This window comes from Alternaria atra, assembly GCF_907166805.1.
Source record: "Alternaria atra isolate CS162 genome assembly, contig: 21, whole genome shotgun sequence".
In the NCBI taxonomy this organism is placed as follows: Eukaryota; Fungi; Ascomycota; class Dothideomycetes; order Pleosporales; family Pleosporaceae; genus Alternaria; species Alternaria atra.
In genome coordinates this window covers 4,899,032-4,918,549 of record NW_025091319.1, presented here as the reverse complement: position 1 = coordinate 4,918,549, position 19,518 = coordinate 4,899,032, and the positions used below count along the sequence as shown (strand labels likewise).

Genomic DNA, 19,518 nt, shown 5'->3' with positions numbered 1-19,518 from the left:
TTCCACATCCTGCCATCCTATCGAAGAACCTCAAGGCGTTTCATAATACCTAAAAAAGTGCGGGGTTGGGCACTGTTCTCTGTTGTTCGTTATTCATTGGTGTAACGGGGCATCAGCCTCGTAGCCCACGCCCTGGATATCACCGGTTGCAAGAAACAAGCTAGTAGGAACTGACGCTATTGGCGAGGACACTCTTATCAGTTCGTATCCTTCACTGCATTGTCCGGTGAGAAGCTTGTTAGACTTTCTGGTCAAGACCTTATCTCTGCAAGAAGACGCTATGTGGGTAAGTGAAGCAGCCTGACCGACAGCGTCTATGAAGTAATAGCTTTGAACTGTAACAGGGGCTCAATATCCAAGCATTGTGTGTCCACGCTTCTCAAAGCTTCAGAGTCGCTTCTTACCTATAAACCTCCATCCATCGTTAACATGTCGGCGGATCCAAAGCAACTCAGCAAAGTTACCATGGTAGGTCCATCAGGGTTCGAGCGCGAACCCCAGAAAAACATCTTGTCTGAGATGCCGCTGGACAGTGGTGCCAATCTAGAATCTCAGTAGGAGCTCCTGGTCTACGAACATGATCCATGTTGACAGCAACAGAAGACAATCCGTTACTTCAAGAGAGAAGGTCGGCGTCCTTGTGCTAGGCCCCACAGGAGCTGGAAAGTCGTCGTTCATTTCCACAGTCACAGACTCGCCTGTGATCATCGGCCACAACATAACTTCCGGTAAGACCTCATTCCCACTCCTATAGTCAAATCTCCAACCCCAGCTAGAAACCAAAAGTTGCCGTGCATGGGAATGGAAAGTTAGCCTAAACCAGTCTGTCGATGCCATCGACACGCCAGGTTTCGACGACACAATCAGACCAGGGTTGGAGATACTTTCTGAGATCGCCGAGTTTCTCCACCAAGGCAAGCACCACATCGCAGGTATAATATATCTTCACCCCATACAGGAACGTCGTCTGACTGGAACGTCGCGCCTGAACCTCAACTTGCTGCAATCTATCTGTGGAGAACATTTCTACTCCCACGTGACGATTGTATCGACGATGTGGAATACGCTGCCAGACGGTTCTCCAACGATCGATGCCCAACGGCGAGAGCTGGCTTTCAGAGAAGGCGATAATCCTATTGTTTGGAGAGATATGCTGGACAAAGGCTCTAATTACGCGCGGTATACTGGGGCAACCGACTCGACTAGAGCGATTATCATGTCTCTGCTGAGCAAACATCGTGCTCCACCTTTGATGTTGGAGCTAGAGCTCAGGGACCCTGCACGTACACCCGAAGGCACGAGTGCGGGCTTGGTCCTCATGGCTGAAGTGAAAGCACGCGAAGAAAGGCTGCAGCGAGAGTTGCAGGAGGAAGAAGAAGAAGCCCAAAAACTGCGGGCCAAGCTGGAAGAGAGTAAGCGATCAGCAGCTCAAGACCGAGGCGTGGGTATTGAGGTTTCCCAAGGAGATAAGCAAGGACCGCGCGGCATCGTAAGGAAAATCTTCGGGTGATGGCGTTGACGTAATTTCTTTTTTTTTACGCTAACCCATGTCGAAGCAGGAGGCGGAGTATGTTATATTTTCATTTGTTCTGTAGTCAATAGAGGATCTGTCGATAAGCCAACCAGATCCCTGCTGCTCACCTTTACATCCAACACGCTACCATAGTAATACAATCGTGGCGTATGCAACTCCTGTTCCCAAACCTCATCCTTAATAAACAAAACGCCTCGCTGAAGGAATGCAACATAAGAAAGTAATGAATGACAATGACTTAAGCAACTCTTTGTGCTCATCGGCCCCCTGGCAGTATCTCATCTTCAAACATGCTATGATCCCACCCTTTGTCCTCCATGAGCTTAGCCGCTTCTTCACTAATCCAGCGGTTTTCTCTTATGGTATCTGTACTTCTTATGGTATGGCTGGCGCTCTGGTTGACAACATGCGTTCCTTCAAAACCAAAGAAACATGCCCACATTGTGGCGCCAATCCATGAGAAGAAGGAAGAAATCGGTACCCACCAGCCTTGGATGAGGGTCCGGTAGACGAGCGTTGGTATAACAAAGGGGTACTTGGGAGCGTTCGTATTGACGCTAAACGGGTAGGGCGACGAGTGAGCGTACATGGGTTGGCAGTATATTTCACTGTGAAGTAAGTCAGCAAGCATTCTTCGATGCGAAAAAGCAGATCATCTAATACATACCAAGCGATCTCTTCACTTATCCACCAAGTGAAAAGAACTATCAAGAAAATGCTCAAGCCTGTAAGCCCGCCCCATACTTTCCAAGGACTGCTTGATACTCGCCGCAGGGTCTTCAGTCGTTGTTCCCAAAACAGACTCTTCGACCACTTCCACATTGAGAAGTTCTGGACATGGCCATCTGTCGCACAAGGGCATGCGCGGCTAACTACTTTAAGCTTCTCGCCATTATCCCCTTCCTCAACATGCTCTACTCGGTCCTCGACACGCTTCATGCCACGACTTGCATCGCGAATGCTGGTCCGCGCCGCACGGAGGCGGTCGTTCATGCGGTGAAGATGTAGCAGTTCTTGTTGTCGCTGGCGTTCTGCTTCATTGCGGGGAGTTTCAGTCGGTAATTGGAGGCCTTGGAGTGTGTCTTCTTCCATTGGGCTTTCGGCTGAAGGAGTGATAAGGTCTTCGAGCGAGTTGATGGTTGAGTCGCCGTAGTCTACCGACCGTCGTCTGCCTTTAGATTTCGCTTCGTCAACAAGAGACTGTAAGGCAGATTTGGGAAGTTGTGGGCGAACGGGCTCTATAGTGACTGCCTCAGATGGCTCTTCTGTCCTGGGGGCTGGGCCTTTCTCGGGTGAACGTGAACGTGAACGTGACCTCGACGTCACGGCAGGCCTTTGTACAGTACGTGGGCCTGGTGTGTCGACCCAAGCACCAGTTACCACTGGAGTCTTCGGATTCAGGACAGGTCGCTCTTTGGGCATTGGCGTAGCGTCTACATTATGGGCATCTCCTGGAGCTTTTGACGTTGGCTCTGACGGTCGTTCAGCTTCCTTTGGTACGTCTTGCTCCTGCTCTGCGGCCGAGGTTGCAGCTGCCATATTGGGAATCTCGGCAGGAACAGGCGCCTTTTCCACAGAAGCCTGTTGGCTTTCCGATTGCAACGTGTCTGTCGCCACCGTCTGCGATGAACTATTCAGCGGTCCTGGAGGCGCCGATCCTGGTCTCGACGGTGCTACCGGTCTCGGGCTTGGTGTGTTGGAAACTCTCGCTAGCCGTCGCAATAGATCCTGCGAGTCCTCTCTTCGGTTCGGTATGCGTCTCGGAGGAATAGCTTGAGCCGTGGCAACTACTTCGCGATGTGCTGTAGCTATGTTCTCAGCGCTCTTATACATAGCAACCGGCGGATCTTCCTTGCCGATGCCTGTGACCGGCTGCGCCTTCCCAATGGACTGCCATGAATGAGTCCGCGTGCGCAGTCTCCTCTTGGGCGAGGGAGTCGCCTGCGTCGCCTGCTCACTAGTGCTCGTACCATTATCTGCGGTGTCTGCCGTCCGCGTAGAGGATGGGCGTCGACGTGTTGGAGAGGCTTGGCGTATCCGGTCCAGCCGGGCTGTCGCGACGGCTTGCTCCTTGACGCTCTCAATCTCCCTCTGCCGTATGTCGTCTAGCACAGTGCTTCGTGGTATGTAGGGCGTCGATGCGATCATGGAGGCTTCGTTAAGCTCAAAAGTAAGGTCCCACTCTTGGGATTGGTCGTTGCGTGGTGTGCCTTTGTGCGAAAGCGGACTGTCTTCAACAGAGCGGCGCGGCACGTTCGCATCCGCTTCATCAAAGTGATCGTGTATTGTATCATCGGCCGGGGCTGGCGTCTGCTGCTGCTGCTGCTGCCCGTCCTCATATGTGATAGTCCGCATCCAACTCCTGTTGGCACGGCCTTTCCTCCCCCATGTCGCAGGCGCACGTATCGCCGGGTCGCTCCTCGTGCTTCCACTGCTGCTCGGCGGACTTTGGAATTTGACCTGCACATCCGCTCCAGCCGCCGCATTATTCCTCTCGAGGTTGTCCAGAGTCAACCCGACACGTGGATGAGCTCGTGCCTTCCTAAAGGCCTGTGGTCTGCCACCTAGAGCCTGATTCAACCGCCGCTCGTCGCGCGCATTCTGTACCATGCGCTTCTCGAATTCGTCCTCGGCATCGTTTTCGAGCTCACTCAGCGCAGACCCGACGGAAGCTGCGTCCTGCATATCTTCCCGATCATGTCCCTGCTCCTCCATTTTTGCAGTTCCATTGGCGCTGCTGGTGTTGGTGGGCCGTTGGAGGTGGGCGTAGCGTGTATTGAAGACGTTGGCCGACGGTGGGGGAAGTGTGTCGAGGGGCTGGCGCGTTGTCATTTCCGTGCAACGGGTTGGTCCTGATAGTGCATAGTAGTCTGCTCTGCGTTGGATTTGGATGAATGCGGGGCTATTCTATGTTTTGACGTGGTTACAGAGATAGGCGCATTAGCTTGTGCCAGTTGTTGTCATCCGACGCGTCGTGACTTTCACTGGGAACGTGCGCCACAAGATCGCTACAGGGATCCAGCTTCCGAATTGTCCATCTCGAGCATCCATAGCCGACTCGACATGGACAGTCTGGTCATATTCAACTTTCATTTCATCTTCTCCATCACTCCATCGTCGTGATTTGCGTCATTTAACATTACATTTCGTATCATCATGCCAGCCTTATGGCTCCTGGTCGTCTATGGCTTTGAGCCTCCTCCTCACCATTTCTACATCGGTGTTGCCCTGCTCGTCTCTCCATGCCCGCAGTACCTCCTCGCGCATGACCCTTCGCGGCGCTCTTTTGCCTGTGAATAGCTCAAACTGAGCAAAAGCCTGTTCTGGTATAAAGTCCAAGCCGTCCATGTATGTCCACAACTTCTTCGGGCAATCTCGTACTTGCTGCGACAGTGGCGTATTGAGCGTCTTGTAGGCAGTCTCCATTACCACGCCGCCCGTAGGGCTCTGAATCCACTGTCGTGGAAGCGTAAATTGAGCTGCAGGGCCCCCGTCTATTGGATCAGTGGGTATACATGAGATAATTATAGTGGGGTCCCGGAGGTGCTCTGGCCAGGCCTCGTCACGCGATCTCAATATCGTCAGGTTTGGCCGCTTTTGGCGCATCATGGGGGATGCCATGGCATTGTCTACCGAACTCGAGGTAAGGCAAGAGAAATGCGCGACGAGACTCTCAGCTTTCTCATAGGTCCTGTTGAAGATCACAATATTCATTACCCCAAGTTGCAACAGGGCATAAACAGCTGCCCTCGCCATACCGCCAGCTCCGATGATGAGTCCGCAAGTTGACGGACGCACTGCGTTCGCTGGAGAGAGACCTCGCCGCACGCAGGATCGAATCCCAATCCATTCTGTGTTGTCTCCATAGAGAGCTTGAACCGAACCAGACTGATTGCGCTCATGGAAGAGCTCGAGGTCGCTTGGCATGCTCCCATCTTTATTTCTTCGACGCACGGGTATTACAGTATTAACTGCCCCAATAGCCCGGGCATGTTGGCTCAGCGAGTCTACCAGCGCCATCACCTCCATCTTGAAGGGCTGTATGACAATAGAGCCACCAAAGTTCGGCTTGCGTACTAGCTCTTGAAGTTTGTTCACTGACGGGCTCTCGATGCGACTGAAAATGTGAGGCATGCCGCACGCGCTGTACGCTACATTGTGCATCGCTGGTGAGACGCTATATCCCAAGCGCACCCCAATGATATACATCTGCATCGGGTCAAAGGTGAATGAGTTGTAAAGGGCTTGCGTTACTTCCTTAGCAGTGAGCCAGGAGTCGTAAGGGTATTGTGCCGTTGACGTAGTTTGGTTGGCGTTTTCCCTTTTTGAGGCCGCAACAACAGGCGTAAGGTATTTGTTGAAACATATCGAGCGGCGACCAGCTCGTCCTGTGTTATAACAAATCACAGGGACTTGGGCCTCATGCGTTTCCATTCGACTACTGAAGCTGCGAACCGAAACATCGTCATCGATAGAACGAGCTGGTCGAGTGAGTCGTACGACCGAGCAACCCAAATGTACAGCCTTTTCGTACTGTGTTACCCAGAAAGGATTGTCCCATGGTTTGTCGGCATGCAGATGTCCGATGATCTTGGTGGTGCCACGAGTGTTCATCACGTCGGCGAGCGCGGCAGGGTCTAGTGACAAGTCGATAGATGCGTATTCGGGTACCAGCCGTAACCCGTGATGTACGTGTTCCAGGTAGATAGCTCTGCTGCCATCAGAGGTGGAAGTAGGTAGTACATGATATATAATAGGGACTACTGTGCTTCTTCGAACTTTCGATATACAAGCGCTAACGTCATCCATGAGATTGGTTATAGGACGTTGTTGACTCAAATCAAGGATGATCTCGAAGGCGTCCGCCCCAACTTCCAGGCTTTGAACATCGGCGTCTTCAGCCAATATGTCTTCGAGAGATACTTGAACTGCACAAGTATGTTTGCGAAGCTCGGTCGCAACGTCAGACAGCGGGTACCCGGGTTCTAACGGTGGAATGGATGCTCCGACTGACCCATCCGGAAGCTCGGGGGTTGTTATAAGTGATAAGTACTTGAGGAAGGTTCTCTGCGCCCTCTTCAATGTGAGAAACGCCGGAGGCACCGGCTGATCATTGGACGCGTTAACATTTGAGGATTTGACCTCAGAGATGTTGTAGAATTCGTAATTAGAACAGCGCCGAAGCATGGGTGCGGTAAAGGCGAGCATGTCGTTGAGTCTCTGCATGTCAGGTCCTCCCAAGTAACTATGCAGACTGGGAAGGTCGCGCAGCACGTGTACTACCGGATGCGTTCGAGCAAAGTCTTGTAGTAAAACTTGTCCATTTCTCTCCAGAGAAACGCCATTACATATCAGTATCGCACCGTGATTATACTCAAGGAGGAGAGATTTTAACAGCTCTTCCTGTCGCAGATTGTAGTTGGCCGCACCGAATTGCTTGCGGTATTTGGCAGTGGAAAAGCCCGTTGTTTCTTGGAATACGTCGTCAACGTCGATGACGCGCCTTCGGCAAGCCATCGAGGCAATGACGGCCAAGGTAGACTTGCCAGTCCCTGGCATACCAAGGAGCACAATTGAGGCATCGGTCTTGAATGCACGACGACGATAGCTTGCAGGAGAGACAGGGGTCGGGGTAGCGAGCGAGGTGGAACGGGTACTAGATGCTGTGGAGGCTGTCGCTGGTCAGTATTCGACTGATCAAGGTAGTAGGCTTGTTCCTACTCATATCGTCTTCGCTGATCTTTCGCCTTTGACGGGATCCAGTAGTCCTGGATGTAGTGGCTTGCTCTGGGATTGAGCTGTGGTGCCGGTGGTAGAAGTCACTGGTGGCTCCATCGTCGTCCTCGCCCAAAGTCGCAAAGACGCGCTTCCCCACGGCCAAAGAACCCATAGTCGAGACTTCCATAGGTGCGCAAGTTGTGGTTCCAGTGTTATTTGATTATGATGCTAGAAATTGGTATATTGAGCCTGTATCAAAGCTCCTGCATAGCAAGGGCGGGAGGTGAGGTGCGTAAATTGCGGAGCCGGATGTGTTTGCGACCTCTATGGGTATGCATGGTAAGGTCGTGAAGAAACAAAGATTGTCAATCAGCCTGGAGCGTACGAGAAAAAGCTAGAAGAAGTACGACAATCGTGTTTACGCGACGCCATGTCGCGATGGTGGTTGAGCGCTGACGAATGATGGTTGTGATGAGATGAGCAACCGCACAGTGCAAGTTCCGGATAAGCTTTCTTCCCCTCTTTGGCGCCTTCCCGACTTCGCCTGGACGAACGACAACTTTGCACTCCTTTACAAGCCTCAAAGACCTACGAGAATCCTACCCGCGGGCCAATTGTTGCTTCTAGATGATACATTTCCAGCCCTGCAGCTGCTAAGCTCCGCGGCGCTGGTGAACAGGTCAAACGGTGGGTTTCCGGTGCCTATTACCGATCTTTGCCGTGTTTACTCATTATATCGCAGAAAACAAATACGCGAACCATGCAGAGACGTCATTGGCAATCTTGTCATCCGAGATTAGTTTCGGTACTTGCTCACTTGCCGCCTTCTCGTCTGCATCAGGCTCATGCCTGCCCAAGCCCAGGCAAAGCGTCGTTCCGCACCCCAACCGGAAGAGAAGCCTGCTAAACGAACACGAGTCTCAAGAGCATGTGACCAATGTCGTGTCGCCCGTGAGAAGTGCGATGGAGTACAACCAACCTGCTCGACCTGCTCAGGGACGTCAAGAGAATGCTCGTACACAGCCAACCCCAAAAAAAGAGGGATTCAGCCTGGTTACATTCGCACCCTTGAGTTAGCACTTGCATACCTATTTCAGCAAAACCCCGAAAACGAAACTGCCCTCAATGAGAAACTAGCGCAAGGAGGACCGTCTTCGCTACTGCTGGGTCGTGGCGACTCGAAAGAGGCAAACAAGCTTCACAGGCGATGGCGGAAAGCAAAATTCTACACCGACGTTGACAAGCTGCTATCTGGAGGGGAACCTTCGCGTTATGAACAGACTACGGCAACTTCACCACATACTAGTGATGAGGGTTCTGGCGCAGAAGAGGCTTTTACTGCACATGCTAGCCGTACCCAGGATCACAGTGGCTACTCACAAAATGATGTAGAGTCTCCAAGTCTGGGTCAGCTTGTAGCGGCACCATCTGGACCAGTAGCTGGGGAGAGTGTCTTAACAACGATGCCGCCAGATAGCTGGAAGCTCTTAGAGGTCTATTTCGCCAATATTCAATCCTGGCTTCCAATATGCGAGAAGCATGACGTACTGAAGACTGCCTACGACTACCCTACGCAAGGAATACCCAACGGGTCTGATCGACCTGATTCGGGTCTTTATGCCGAATTGTGGAGTGTTTTGGCGGTGGCCTCGTTATATGGTGCAAGCATGACGCATCATGATCCGTTAAATTCTCCATCAGCAAGGCCTGCCAAGCTGTATGAGAATGTCAAGTCCTTGGTACCTAGCGAACTGGATCGTTTTGATATGGGCCACATCAAGGCACTTCTCAATTTAGTCGTGTTTAGCATGGTACGAGGGCAGACTGGAGAAGCCTGGTTGCTTGCTGGGTGTGCTTCGAGAGTCTTGGAAAGCGTGGACCAGCTAACACTTTTGAGTAATCCTAGGCACAAGCATGTTTATTACGGTTGTTTCTTGCTCGATGGCATGCTAGCGCTCCAACTCGAGCGGCGTCCGCATTTTCGGAGAAGTGATTTCGAACATCTCGGAACAATTGACGAAGACGGCCTGGAAGAGTGGCAGCCATGGTCTGGCTTTCTTGATCCCTCACATGCAGGAAGAAGAGCGCCGTTGCTCTCACTCAGCATTTTCAATGGTCTTGTTGGACTCGTCGACCTACTCATCAGTATCGAGCAACCAGCAACGAGGCATATTTATAAAGACGCTCCCGAGTATCTTGAAAGGTGGAGGGCAATGCTGCCCACAAAAATAGCTGACTTATGGTCCGATAACACCTTCACAATCCTTACTCCACCGGCCGCCCTGCTCTTAGCGACATATCATTGCGCCTCTTTCGCTTGCACTCCGTCCGATGCAAGCTTCCACCGACTATTGGATGTCTTAGACCGATGCTTCGAGCACCCGACTTCTCAGTACCTGCCACCAACAATCCGGTGTCTAATAGACGTTGCGAGTAGGCAGGCTGCGCGACTTGTTTTGCATGATGTAAATCGCATACGGCTACAAAGACTGCGGGAAAGGAACGTGGTTGATTATTCTGCACAAAACGAGACGCAGACGCTGGGGAGCTCAGTCATGCCATTCAGACAGCATACGACCGACATTCAGATGTCATCTGCAGTTTCATTGCAGTCCCTGTTTTCGGACACACATTCTGTAGCTCAACCAGCGGCACCCCCGCACCATACCTTCTTTCCAGGACCTAGTCAATCACAAATCGACCCTCGTTGTCCAGAGCCCACCAGCGATTTGGAAAGCTTCTTCGACGAATTGGCGTCGCTAGACAGCGCAACCAGATCAGATACCCAACCACAGTTTATGCAAAACCTAGGTTTTGGTCCAGAGGCAAGCATGGCTGATTTGTTCAGCGAATACATACCGATGCAGTCATCGACTTTTGTTACACGGGACGACTCCACGCCTGCCAATCTAGATCAATACAACTTCTACGATGCGAGCTGAGCTGGAGCCAAGGCATGGGGATTGGGATTAGGCTACTGCATGTGTTAGTATTTTGCTTTCAACCGCTTATTCTAAGACTCTTACGAAGATGAATCACGTACAGCGACACGCGTGTAACATACAATCTGTGATCCACAGAAAGGGATGCAGGGCCGGGTTTGTCACTTCCAAACTCTGCGCAAGGTGCTCTTCCCCCCGAGGAGCCTTGCTAATACTTCTTCATACCGAAGACGCGTTGATGGCATATAAAGCGCATCACTGGAGGGAAGGACTTCTTTGCGTTTTGGATAATCTCGATTAAGCACTGCATATTATCATACAGTGAGGGCCTAGGTGCGTCGTTGAAGAAGCAGCTATCAAGCAGTAGTGCTGTATAACTTTCAACATTTCGTATCACGAAGAGCGATCTGGGTTTCGTTTTTTTTTGTGGATGGTCAGTAATCAGGATTGTCTTGTGTATCTGTGAGGGAATGGTCCAAAGAGCCATGAAACTCCGTTCTACCCGTTTGGGCAACTTCAGGTCGTCGCCTGTTCGCAGCATTGCATGGGTACATCGGAGTGCGCCCCGAGAAGACTCGGGAGAGAAATGAAAACCTTAGCTTGGAAAATGGACGTGCAGGCTATGTCGCAATTGCTTCGGCCATGACATGATGTTCAAGAAGAGTGGGCGGAGCATTAGCCTACATTAGTATGACGTTAACAAAGCGCACACGCAATGCAAGAGGAAGGGAGCTTGCATGGTGCAATTCAGTCGTGATATTGCGCTGGGCACCAAGTCTAGTTAGAAAGATACTAAGGGTTGCCTTGTCCGAAGTAAGGCTTCTCGACAGCACAGTCCACGATGCCTAGAAAAAGTGGTGCGGAGGTCCGCGCCGTCAGCTTATGCGAGTCAATCTACCAGATCAGGGTCTGAATTATACAAACCTGAATGGGGGTACCTGAATCTAGCGACAGCCTTGTTGGCGTTCGATGTTTAGGGCAAATGGTACAGGGGTGTGTGTAGACGAGTACGGAGTCGCTTAGAAAGAAGCGACGACATTGGTTTGGTGCGTTCCTGTAGCGCTCGTGGCAGTGTTGTCCGCGGTTTTCGGTTAAAATACATGTCTTGGGCTTGGTCAGGATCGCAGGCGAAAAGTTGCCGTAATCTCTTTGTTGTTGTTGTTGTTGTTGTTGTTGATGATACAATCGGGTTAATGTCGGGTTGATTAGAAATGACTTTGTAGTATTTAGACGGAAAATTCAAGCAATGAGCGTGTAAGCACTTTCGTGGATGATGTCATCATTCACCATATTCTATACTCTTAGTGAAAACTTGGGACATAATAGGTGCTTGGCTTTGATGTTGAGTGTTATAGAGGAAGGATAGTTCATCTGTTCACGCATGATGCTTGTTAGAACATGCGACTATTTCGTCTGTACCAGCTCTACATAGGTAGCCTGCTCTATAGCGGCAGGTAAAGAAAACAATATCCAAGACTGTGTCAAAAAGACGCGCAATGCTTCCTCAGCCACATGGCTCACCAGCTCGATCTGCTGCAGTAGTGTTCGATGCACGCATCGTATGTGCCCAAGAAACGGAGTTTAGGTACGCGCCTAAGACCTTCGAGACGAGCTCAATTAGGTGATGGTGTCGTCTGCCAAGATACTAGTGCTGCGTACCCCACACATCGTCGGATCGACCGGCGCAGGTGCTTGTTGTACTTCACTTCAGCACTGTATCCTGGGTTCAGACAAGACGGACCTTGTCAATTGAACTCTGACAGACAGACTACAAGATCTCGCCAGGAAGTCTCAAGCTCTACTGAGAAGCAACGGCCACTATGGATTGCACCATTGATAGAAGACTAGTGAGCAAGAGCTGGATACAAACAAACATTCATGGGCGATTAACAGTCCCAATGTCGGCATGCCATGCCACACGGGATGCATGCGGAGAACGCCAGCCAAGTTGGAACACCATACACTGGTCGCATCTACAGCTTCAGCTGTGTCATAGCTCCACTTGCGCGATAACTTGGCAAACTCTTTCACGTTGTCACTGGGCAACACTGAGAGCTACAAGCTTCGCCCTGGAGGACCGTGCTACGAATGGACGTCTTATTGGTCAACATGGGTTCCGGACAGAACTGGCCGGTGGCGTTGGTTCGAGATGTGCTTGGAAGACCAATGCCAACCCTACTGAGACGAGACCTAGCGGGTCAAATCGTCTGTGGCTATGCGCATGGGTCTCATAGTACTTAGTACCCAACTTCCCCTCTCATGGTGCAGCATCTGGAAATCATCCACCTCATACTACCTTCTTTCGCTCTATCTCAGCATCGATCACATAGTATCGTCAGCTTGAACTCTCAACAACATGCTCAAGCAACTCTCCGTACTCGCTCTTGCGGGATTCGCGCTTGCTCAGAATGAGACCGTACCCGACCTTGCAGCGGCGTTGAACTCCACCGATGAGCTCTCAACCCTTCAGTCGGTCATTCCTGCGAGCGTACTGGAATCGTTGGCTGGTCTCACCAATATCACTATTCTAGCCCCTTCCAACTCTGCGTTCGGAAAAATCGACAACGAGACACTTTCGGGACTTACCTCCAACGAGGGTCTTCTCACTGCTCTTCTACAATACCACGTCCTTAACGGCACATTCCCTTCCACCGCCATCACCAACACCAGTGCTTTCGTCCCTACCGCATTGACGAACCCTTTGTTCACCAATGTCACTGGAGGCCAGGTCGTGGAAGCTGTTACCAGCGGTGACAATGTTGTGTTCTACAGTGGTCTCTTGACCAACTCAACTGTCACGACAGCTGTATGTGATTTGATCCTTTTCGACCCCTTCCGACTGCTAACACTTTCAGGATGTAAACTTCACTGGTGGTGTGATCCACATCATCGACACTGTCCTGGCTATTCCCGAGAATACTGCCGACACACTGTCCGCTGCTGGACTCGCTTCGCTCCGTGGAGCCATTAACGCGACTAACTTGTTCGATACTGTCAACAACACCCCGGACATTACCATCTTCGCCCCCAACAACGAGGCTCTCCAGAACATTGGATCTGCTCTCGGTAACCTCAGCACCGAGGATATCACCAGTGTTATTACCTACCACGTCATCACTGAGGGCGGTATCGGCTACTCATCTACCCTCGAGAATGGTACTACCCTTACTACTGCCAACGGCGAGGACCTTACCATCACCATCGGTGACGGTGGAATCTTTGTGAACAACGCTCGTGTCGTCGCTTCCGACATCCTCATCGCCAATGGTGTCGTCCACGTCATCGACGAAGTTCTGAACCCCGCCAATGCGACCATCGCTGACCCTACCTCCGACGAGGGAGAGCCTGCGTTTGAGGGTGCCTCATCTGTTTCTGATGTCCCATACACCAGTGGCCAGCCTACTCCTACCGCCACCATCAACCAGGAGGCTACCGAGGCTGCTGATCCCACCAACACTGCTGCTACCAGCGCTGGTGAGAACGCTGCCCCCAGGCAAACCGGTGCCATTGGCATGGGTGCGCTTTTTGGCGCTGCTGCCGTTTACTTTTTGTAAGCTTAGACATGCTGCGTAAGGTTATTGCGTAGATGATACTTAGGAGGATGCTATGTGAGGAACGATCGTTATGGAGTAATGTAATATACCTGAGCGATTCATTTGCTCACCTAGTCACGTTATTAAACATGAATTTTAATCTTGCTTTTTGGGACAAACTAAGAAATAGTGCAGATATTTGTGCATGTGACCATCTCGCGACTCTAGTACGGCAGCTTTGTTCTTACTAGTGACCGGATATCAGACAACAGCGTTTGCACTAGATTAGCCGAATGCTCTATCTTCCTAAGATTCATAGGTCGATGTGACAGTTTCTCATCTCCTCAAGGTTAGTAGCTTTGTTTCATCTCGGAAGACTTATCCGGTGGCACACCACCCACACGGCTGTATTTGAGATGATGACGTTGTGCAATACATTGCTGATCGGGGATAATTCTTACCTATGCACAAACGTCCACAACATAACACAATCCAGCCAGATGAACGATGAGTCCATGTCATGAATCCATGTCATGAGTCTTTGCGCGAAACTTTTTTCCGCTGCATTTTAGTTCAGCCGAGACAATTCGTCCACCAGAGCTCACGCACAAGACAAGAAAACCCCCTGTTCACTTCGTGCCTGCTGGATTGGTCTTGTACGGACCGTGCCACAACGTAGCGCTCGAGCCACCGCACCGGCTGCCCCATTAAAACAATTTTGGCATGTTCGGTATCCCTCCGAGCTTAAGAACCACACCGGCCAGGATTCGAACGCTAAATACTCACGACATTTTAGTGCTGCTTTCGACGGCTACTGCATGGGGTAATTTAACTTTTGGCAACAGCTTGAGGAAGCCCTTGAGTTTCGCATATCCTGTCGCCGTACTACTCTCAGATTCTGATCACCGGCGCTATCATATTCGAGATGGCTAGCCCCCTGCGTGTTTGTACCCCCATATTCTACGGACAAAGCAAACGTAGGTGCTTAATATGAAATGTCACCATACGGGTACCTGCCTGAAGCGGTGTCGAACGGACATCAGGAACGGCACAAAACACAGGGGACCCATTGTACCTGGCTATTGCTCAGTTGCGCAAGAGGAGCAATGTTCAATATGATCAGGAGGATTGTCGAGATTTCGAAGGAAGCGGGTATTGATACTTCTATAGCACGGACCCAATAGAAAGGCCTATGCAGAAACGATTCTGGCAATCTACAAACCCCGCACGAGACTGCACCATGACGGTATCACAGAGGCGTTTGCTATCACTGCATATCTTACCAGAAGAAGCGACGGATAACTGAAGTTCAGCCCTCCACAACAGCGGACGCACGCAGTTTCATGGGACAGACCCTGGTACTTCGTTATGCCCGAGCTCTCGATTGGCGAAAGGAATCCGAGATCCGAGATTGGATCGCCGACTAGGGCCGTGGTGGTTCCGAGATCTCATTCGACCCTTCTACAGTTCTTTCAGCCTTCCACATCATGAATACATCAAGTTTTCCCTCGAGGTTAAGACACAACTAAATTCAGCGCTCGCGCAACCTATGTTTTGTGCGATCTGTTGAGGTGCACGCTGCAAGCGGCCATCGCAAGGTTGCACAACCACAGCATAACAACAGCAACCAAAAAAAGATTTCTCGTTCTTGGTCCCACAATCTATCAGTACCCGCCTGACTCCGTTTTCATATCCGCGTGTTCGGTGACGCTAAACCTTTGCCAACCCAACTCAGGATTCGCAATCTCCAGAAACAGCCGAGGGAATGGACCTGTCGGATCTTAGTGTTGTCGCCATGATTCGATCATGGCGTAGATGCATTTTTCTGATTGAACCGCTGGTCTCGTCCACTGGGGATTTGCTATCTCCGCATTCAGCTTAAGAGCAGGGTAGTTCATGATTTCGTGACGGCATTATGCTCGGTTGCTGCCCGTGCGGAACGTTATCTAAATGGGGTGTATGATATATATGAGTGTTTGCAAGGTAGGTTCCCGGAGATGAAATATTGCGGTCCGTCTTAAACGCGTTTGGGTGAAAGCTGCGTTGGCCTTGGGTCGCACTGTTCATGGTTCAACGGATGCGACATCGAATACTGCGCATTCTACACTTACGCTTATTCTTTTGCCTCTTCTTCAGTAGCTGCGGTATCGTCTAGTAAGGGTCCACTCATCATGTTTCGTCTAACTCGGAAAGACAAAAGAGACAAACACTCGGTCGATGTGTAAGTTTACTCAAGCAGTGCCATTTATCCATAACGCATGCAATTGGAGGCAGTGATGCGCAACCATTACGATGTCCAAAATATATTCATGGTAGTGTTTTGTAACGTTGCGAGCGGCTCAGCACTGATATGGCTTTGGATAATCTTGCTGACCATCATTAGATATGAGCCGTCTCGACCAAGATCCGTCAATGGATACACCGATCGAGCCTCCGTCACATCCAAATCAGTACCAGTCCCAAAGGCGGTTATACGACCAGCAAATCCTTCACATAGTGTTGGTTGTTCATTCCAGAGCACACATCAAGATGTAGCATATGATGCTTGGGCTGTGCCGCGCATAACCAAACCCCCATGGGAGCTCGAGCGAGCCAAACGGAACTCGAAACAAAGACGCTCAAGGCCTGTATATAAAATCGCGGCGCACGTCTTCAAGAAGCTCCCTAGAGAGGTATACGACAGCATCGTTGCGCAACTTGAGCAGATTTACCAAGACCGCAATCAAGCTTGTTCATCATGCTATCTGCGAGATCTTCACAGCCTCTCCTTGACGAGTCGTGCATGGGAAAAGGCTGCAATAGCAGCTATGTACCATAGAGTCCTAGTGCTTGCCAATGAAGAGCATGGTGGGCTCCCGAAGCTCAAGACCAAAGGCACAAGCAGACTGAAATTACTACGGAGGACACTTCGCGCCAACTTTGAATTAGCCCGACGTGTACGGGAACTACACATGTCTGACTTCCAGTCCCTTTATCAAAACGCAACCATTGAACGAGAAGAGATTACGAATCTGGTAGCTTCCTTGGTCATGGCCTGCCCACGCTTAGAACGCCTGGTAGGATTTCACGTCCACTCCTCAGAGACATTCGATCGGCTGTCACACGCACTGTCAACAAGGCCAAATTTCAAGGAGCGAGTGATGATGTTGGCGGATACAGATATAGATGTTGGCGTAGACGATGATGACGAGAGACTAGGAGGAACCTATATCGCTGAATGCGACGCAATCGAACGCTTCCTCGAACTCAGCTCTACCCACTCCGCGTTATCTACTCTGGTACTGCATCAAGAGCAGGGCCGGTCTTCGACGAACCTCAATTTTCGCGCTATCGTTGGGACTTTCAGAAACTGTCCACGTATACGTCATCTTGCGGTATCCGGACTGGCAGCCCATTCGTTTACTAACATGGCTTTGAATGCTATTCCTACTAATCTAGAGTCACTGCGCCTTGAGAACCTCTCTGGTATAACAGATAAGGGTCTTCAACGCTTCGCTACTTCTCAGCAAGCAATCTCCATTCGAAAGTTGGCATTCATAGACATGGAGATTGGAAGCATCCTCACCATAACAGACATCTTATCTCCGCACTTTATCAGTCTACGAAAATTCTCACTCGTCCAGACCAGAGCGCCCACCTTACCGTGTCGAAGCCCGGAGCCTAGTTTCCGATCGCCATCGCTTCAATACATCCACTGGGAGTTATGTTCCAAAGCTTCTCCACTTCCTCCGTTTGTTTCGCCTTCGTCCGTAGAACTCTCAGAATCACAACCATTTCCGTTCACGAACCTCGAACCAATCGCTTGCCTCGCCACATCTCTGCTTGCAGCAGGTATCCAGGTCAACGCCTTCCCATCGCTGCGTCGTATTCGCATACCCCACGACCCCCAAGGTATCATCCAATCGCTCTGTAAACCTCTCGCAACAGCACTTCTTCCGACAGATACGTCCAAGTTTGCGACCGCGTCACGCATCTCTACCTCGGACGGATATTCCATCATGTTAGAGAAGCCTGCCGCGTTGTCACCCAAAGTACACGGCTCCTCTACCCGCAGAGTGACATCGACATCACGTGTAGATTATGTAGCCGGCTCTCCAATTTTCGAACTGAGTTCTACAGAAGTCGTCCTCACGCCGATGCGATCGCGTCTCGTAGCACAGTCGCGCATCCTTGCTGCCAGGAAAAATGCAGCCATGGTTGTTCGCGTCTTTGACCCTGAGGGTGAGATCAGAGTGAACAAGGTTATCGGAGGCCATATCGGCCGTGGAGACAGTAAGATCACTTATGACTTGAAGGCTGATATTGAGATGGTTGGGCGGAGTGAATGGATCATGGGGATAGACTTGGTTGGTGGTGCTGGGAACGAGGGCACGGCTCTATCTGAGCGTAATCGAGGAAGCTGTGGACATGTTGCTAATGGAGAAATTGGGCGGAATGCTGCGAGGGTTGAGGATCTTTTCTAAGGTATCTGTTCTTCCGGCGGATCCTCTTCCTTGTTCTCGATCACTGGCAGGTATGCTGAAAGCTTCGTATTAACGGCTTTCTATATGTGACATGGTACGATAGCCATTTTTACTAGGCTTAGCACAAGTAATGTCTAATGCAGAGTCAGCCCATACATTCCATGTACACCGCGTCGCCGACCTGCAGACACCACCTAGATGTACCCGACACATCGCGATCAAATCTTTGCATTAACTAATGTACATTTGTATGGTAGGGATGCCGGGAAAAGCGGCAGAAGTGTGCTTCATGAAAATTCGGTCCGAATTAAGATAGATGCAAAGTTAGTGATGGTTGCAGAGCACTTACATTGACTGGGAGCCCAATCGAGATCGTGCCTATCGTTGCGCGAACATCCTGTTTATGACAACCATGATAGAGTGGACCCGGCATATGATGCGGAGCTGATATCGCGAGATTGGATTTGATTTGCGCATGCTGGTCATAAGCACGCATATGTGATGGAGAATTTATCTTTGTGTCTCCCTGCAACCGAGATTTATACGTAAGTATGAATTTGTCCATCGGCTCATCTACCGGGTGACACCATAGGTATCGTTTGATCTCCGCTTTTCACGTAGCTGCATGCACGTCAGCCTGAATAGGTATTTCCCACGACGGCAATGCTGGAAGATCCTCGGTGCGGCAGCGCCGTATGCTCATTGGCAGGCGATGTTATCAAACTTTGGTTGTGGCTCAAGCATCTAGCATTTAAGCATTTCATAAGATACGCTAGTCCGGGTGCGGAGAACCGCGTATGGAGATACACAAACTGCTAGCTACACCTTTCCCCGGGTTAACGTTTCATGTGTGCAACCTCATGTAAAAAGGATAAAATCTCGTTGACAAAGAGGCACGTCGGCATAGGTGGCCTATGCTTGGCAGCTTGCTCGACATCCCTTTGTACAACGGGCAGCTTTATCCCCACTAGCGGGATGGTATGTTGCAGTCAAAACCTGTGGAGTGCATCTGAGAGTAACTAAATCCCGAGAGAATGGTTAGTCGAAGCTAGAACATAGTGGGACAATGGTTGCAATGTCAGGATATAGAGGCGGGAAGATACTTGGTCCGGCCATTGCTTCCGCGGAGAGCAAACCTCACAAAAAGGCTAGAGCCGTCGCTCCCTGACTGCTGCATCTGCTCTGCTCAAACAACAACACCCCAGAAGCCCTTACCAATCAAAGGATGGACCTCATCCGAACGCCTACTCGAAAGAGCTATCTGTTTTACCGCGGCAGAAGCCGAAGTCCCCACGCGTGCCCTCTAGATTACCGGGATCAGTAAGGTG

At 50.7% G+C, this 19,518-nt stretch overlaps 5 protein-coding genes across 5 annotated transcripts; 3 read left to right on the top strand and 2 right to left on the bottom strand.

Moving 5' to 3' along the window:
* Window positions 1-429: 429 nt before the first annotated feature.
* Window positions 430-1,510, top strand: ALTATR162_LOCUS2083 (uncharacterized protein; the record flags this gene model as incomplete). The annotated part of the gene is made up of 3 exons (XM_043309685.1): window positions 430-554; window positions 601-728; window positions 777-1,510. 3 exons carry the CDS (start codon window positions 430-432, stop codon window positions 1,508-1,510), a joined length of 987 nt encoding a protein of 328 aa, XP_043165620.1.
* Window positions 1,511-1,790: 280 nt separating this feature from the next.
* On the bottom strand, window positions 1,791-4,366 carry ALTATR162_LOCUS2082 (uncharacterized protein; the record flags this gene model as incomplete). Its single annotated transcript, XM_043309684.1, has 2 exons — window positions 1,791-2,142; window positions 2,202-4,366. 2 exons carry the CDS (start codon window positions 4,364-4,366, stop codon window positions 1,791-1,793), a joined length of 2,517 nt encoding a protein of 838 aa, XP_043165619.1.
* Window positions 4,367-4,699: 333 nt separating this feature from the next.
* Window positions 4,700-7,424, bottom strand: ALTATR162_LOCUS2081 (uncharacterized protein; the record flags this gene model as incomplete). The annotated part of the gene is made up of 2 exons (XM_043309683.1): window positions 4,700-7,206; window positions 7,256-7,424. The coding sequence occupies 2 exons, from the start codon at window positions 7,422-7,424 to the stop codon at window positions 4,700-4,702; spliced, it is 2,676 nt and encodes an 891-aa protein (XP_043165618.1).
* Window positions 7,425-7,728: 304 nt separating this feature from the next.
* ALTATR162_LOCUS2080 (uncharacterized protein) lies at window positions 7,729-8,329 on the top strand (the record flags this gene model as incomplete). Its single annotated transcript, XM_043309682.1, has 2 exons — window positions 7,729-7,939; window positions 7,995-8,329. 2 exons carry the CDS (start codon window positions 7,729-7,731, stop codon window positions 8,327-8,329), a joined length of 546 nt encoding a protein of 181 aa, XP_043165617.1.
* A 4,221-nt stretch (window positions 8,330-12,550) lies between these two features.
* Window positions 12,551-18,190, top strand: ALTATR162_LOCUS2079 (uncharacterized protein; the record flags this gene model as incomplete). Its single annotated transcript, XM_043309681.1, has 3 exons — window positions 12,551-13,000; window positions 13,050-13,744; window positions 16,111-18,190. 3 exons carry the CDS (start codon window positions 12,551-12,553, stop codon window positions 18,188-18,190), a joined length of 3,225 nt encoding a protein of 1,074 aa, XP_043165616.1.
* Window positions 18,191-19,518: the final 1,328 nt, after the last annotated feature.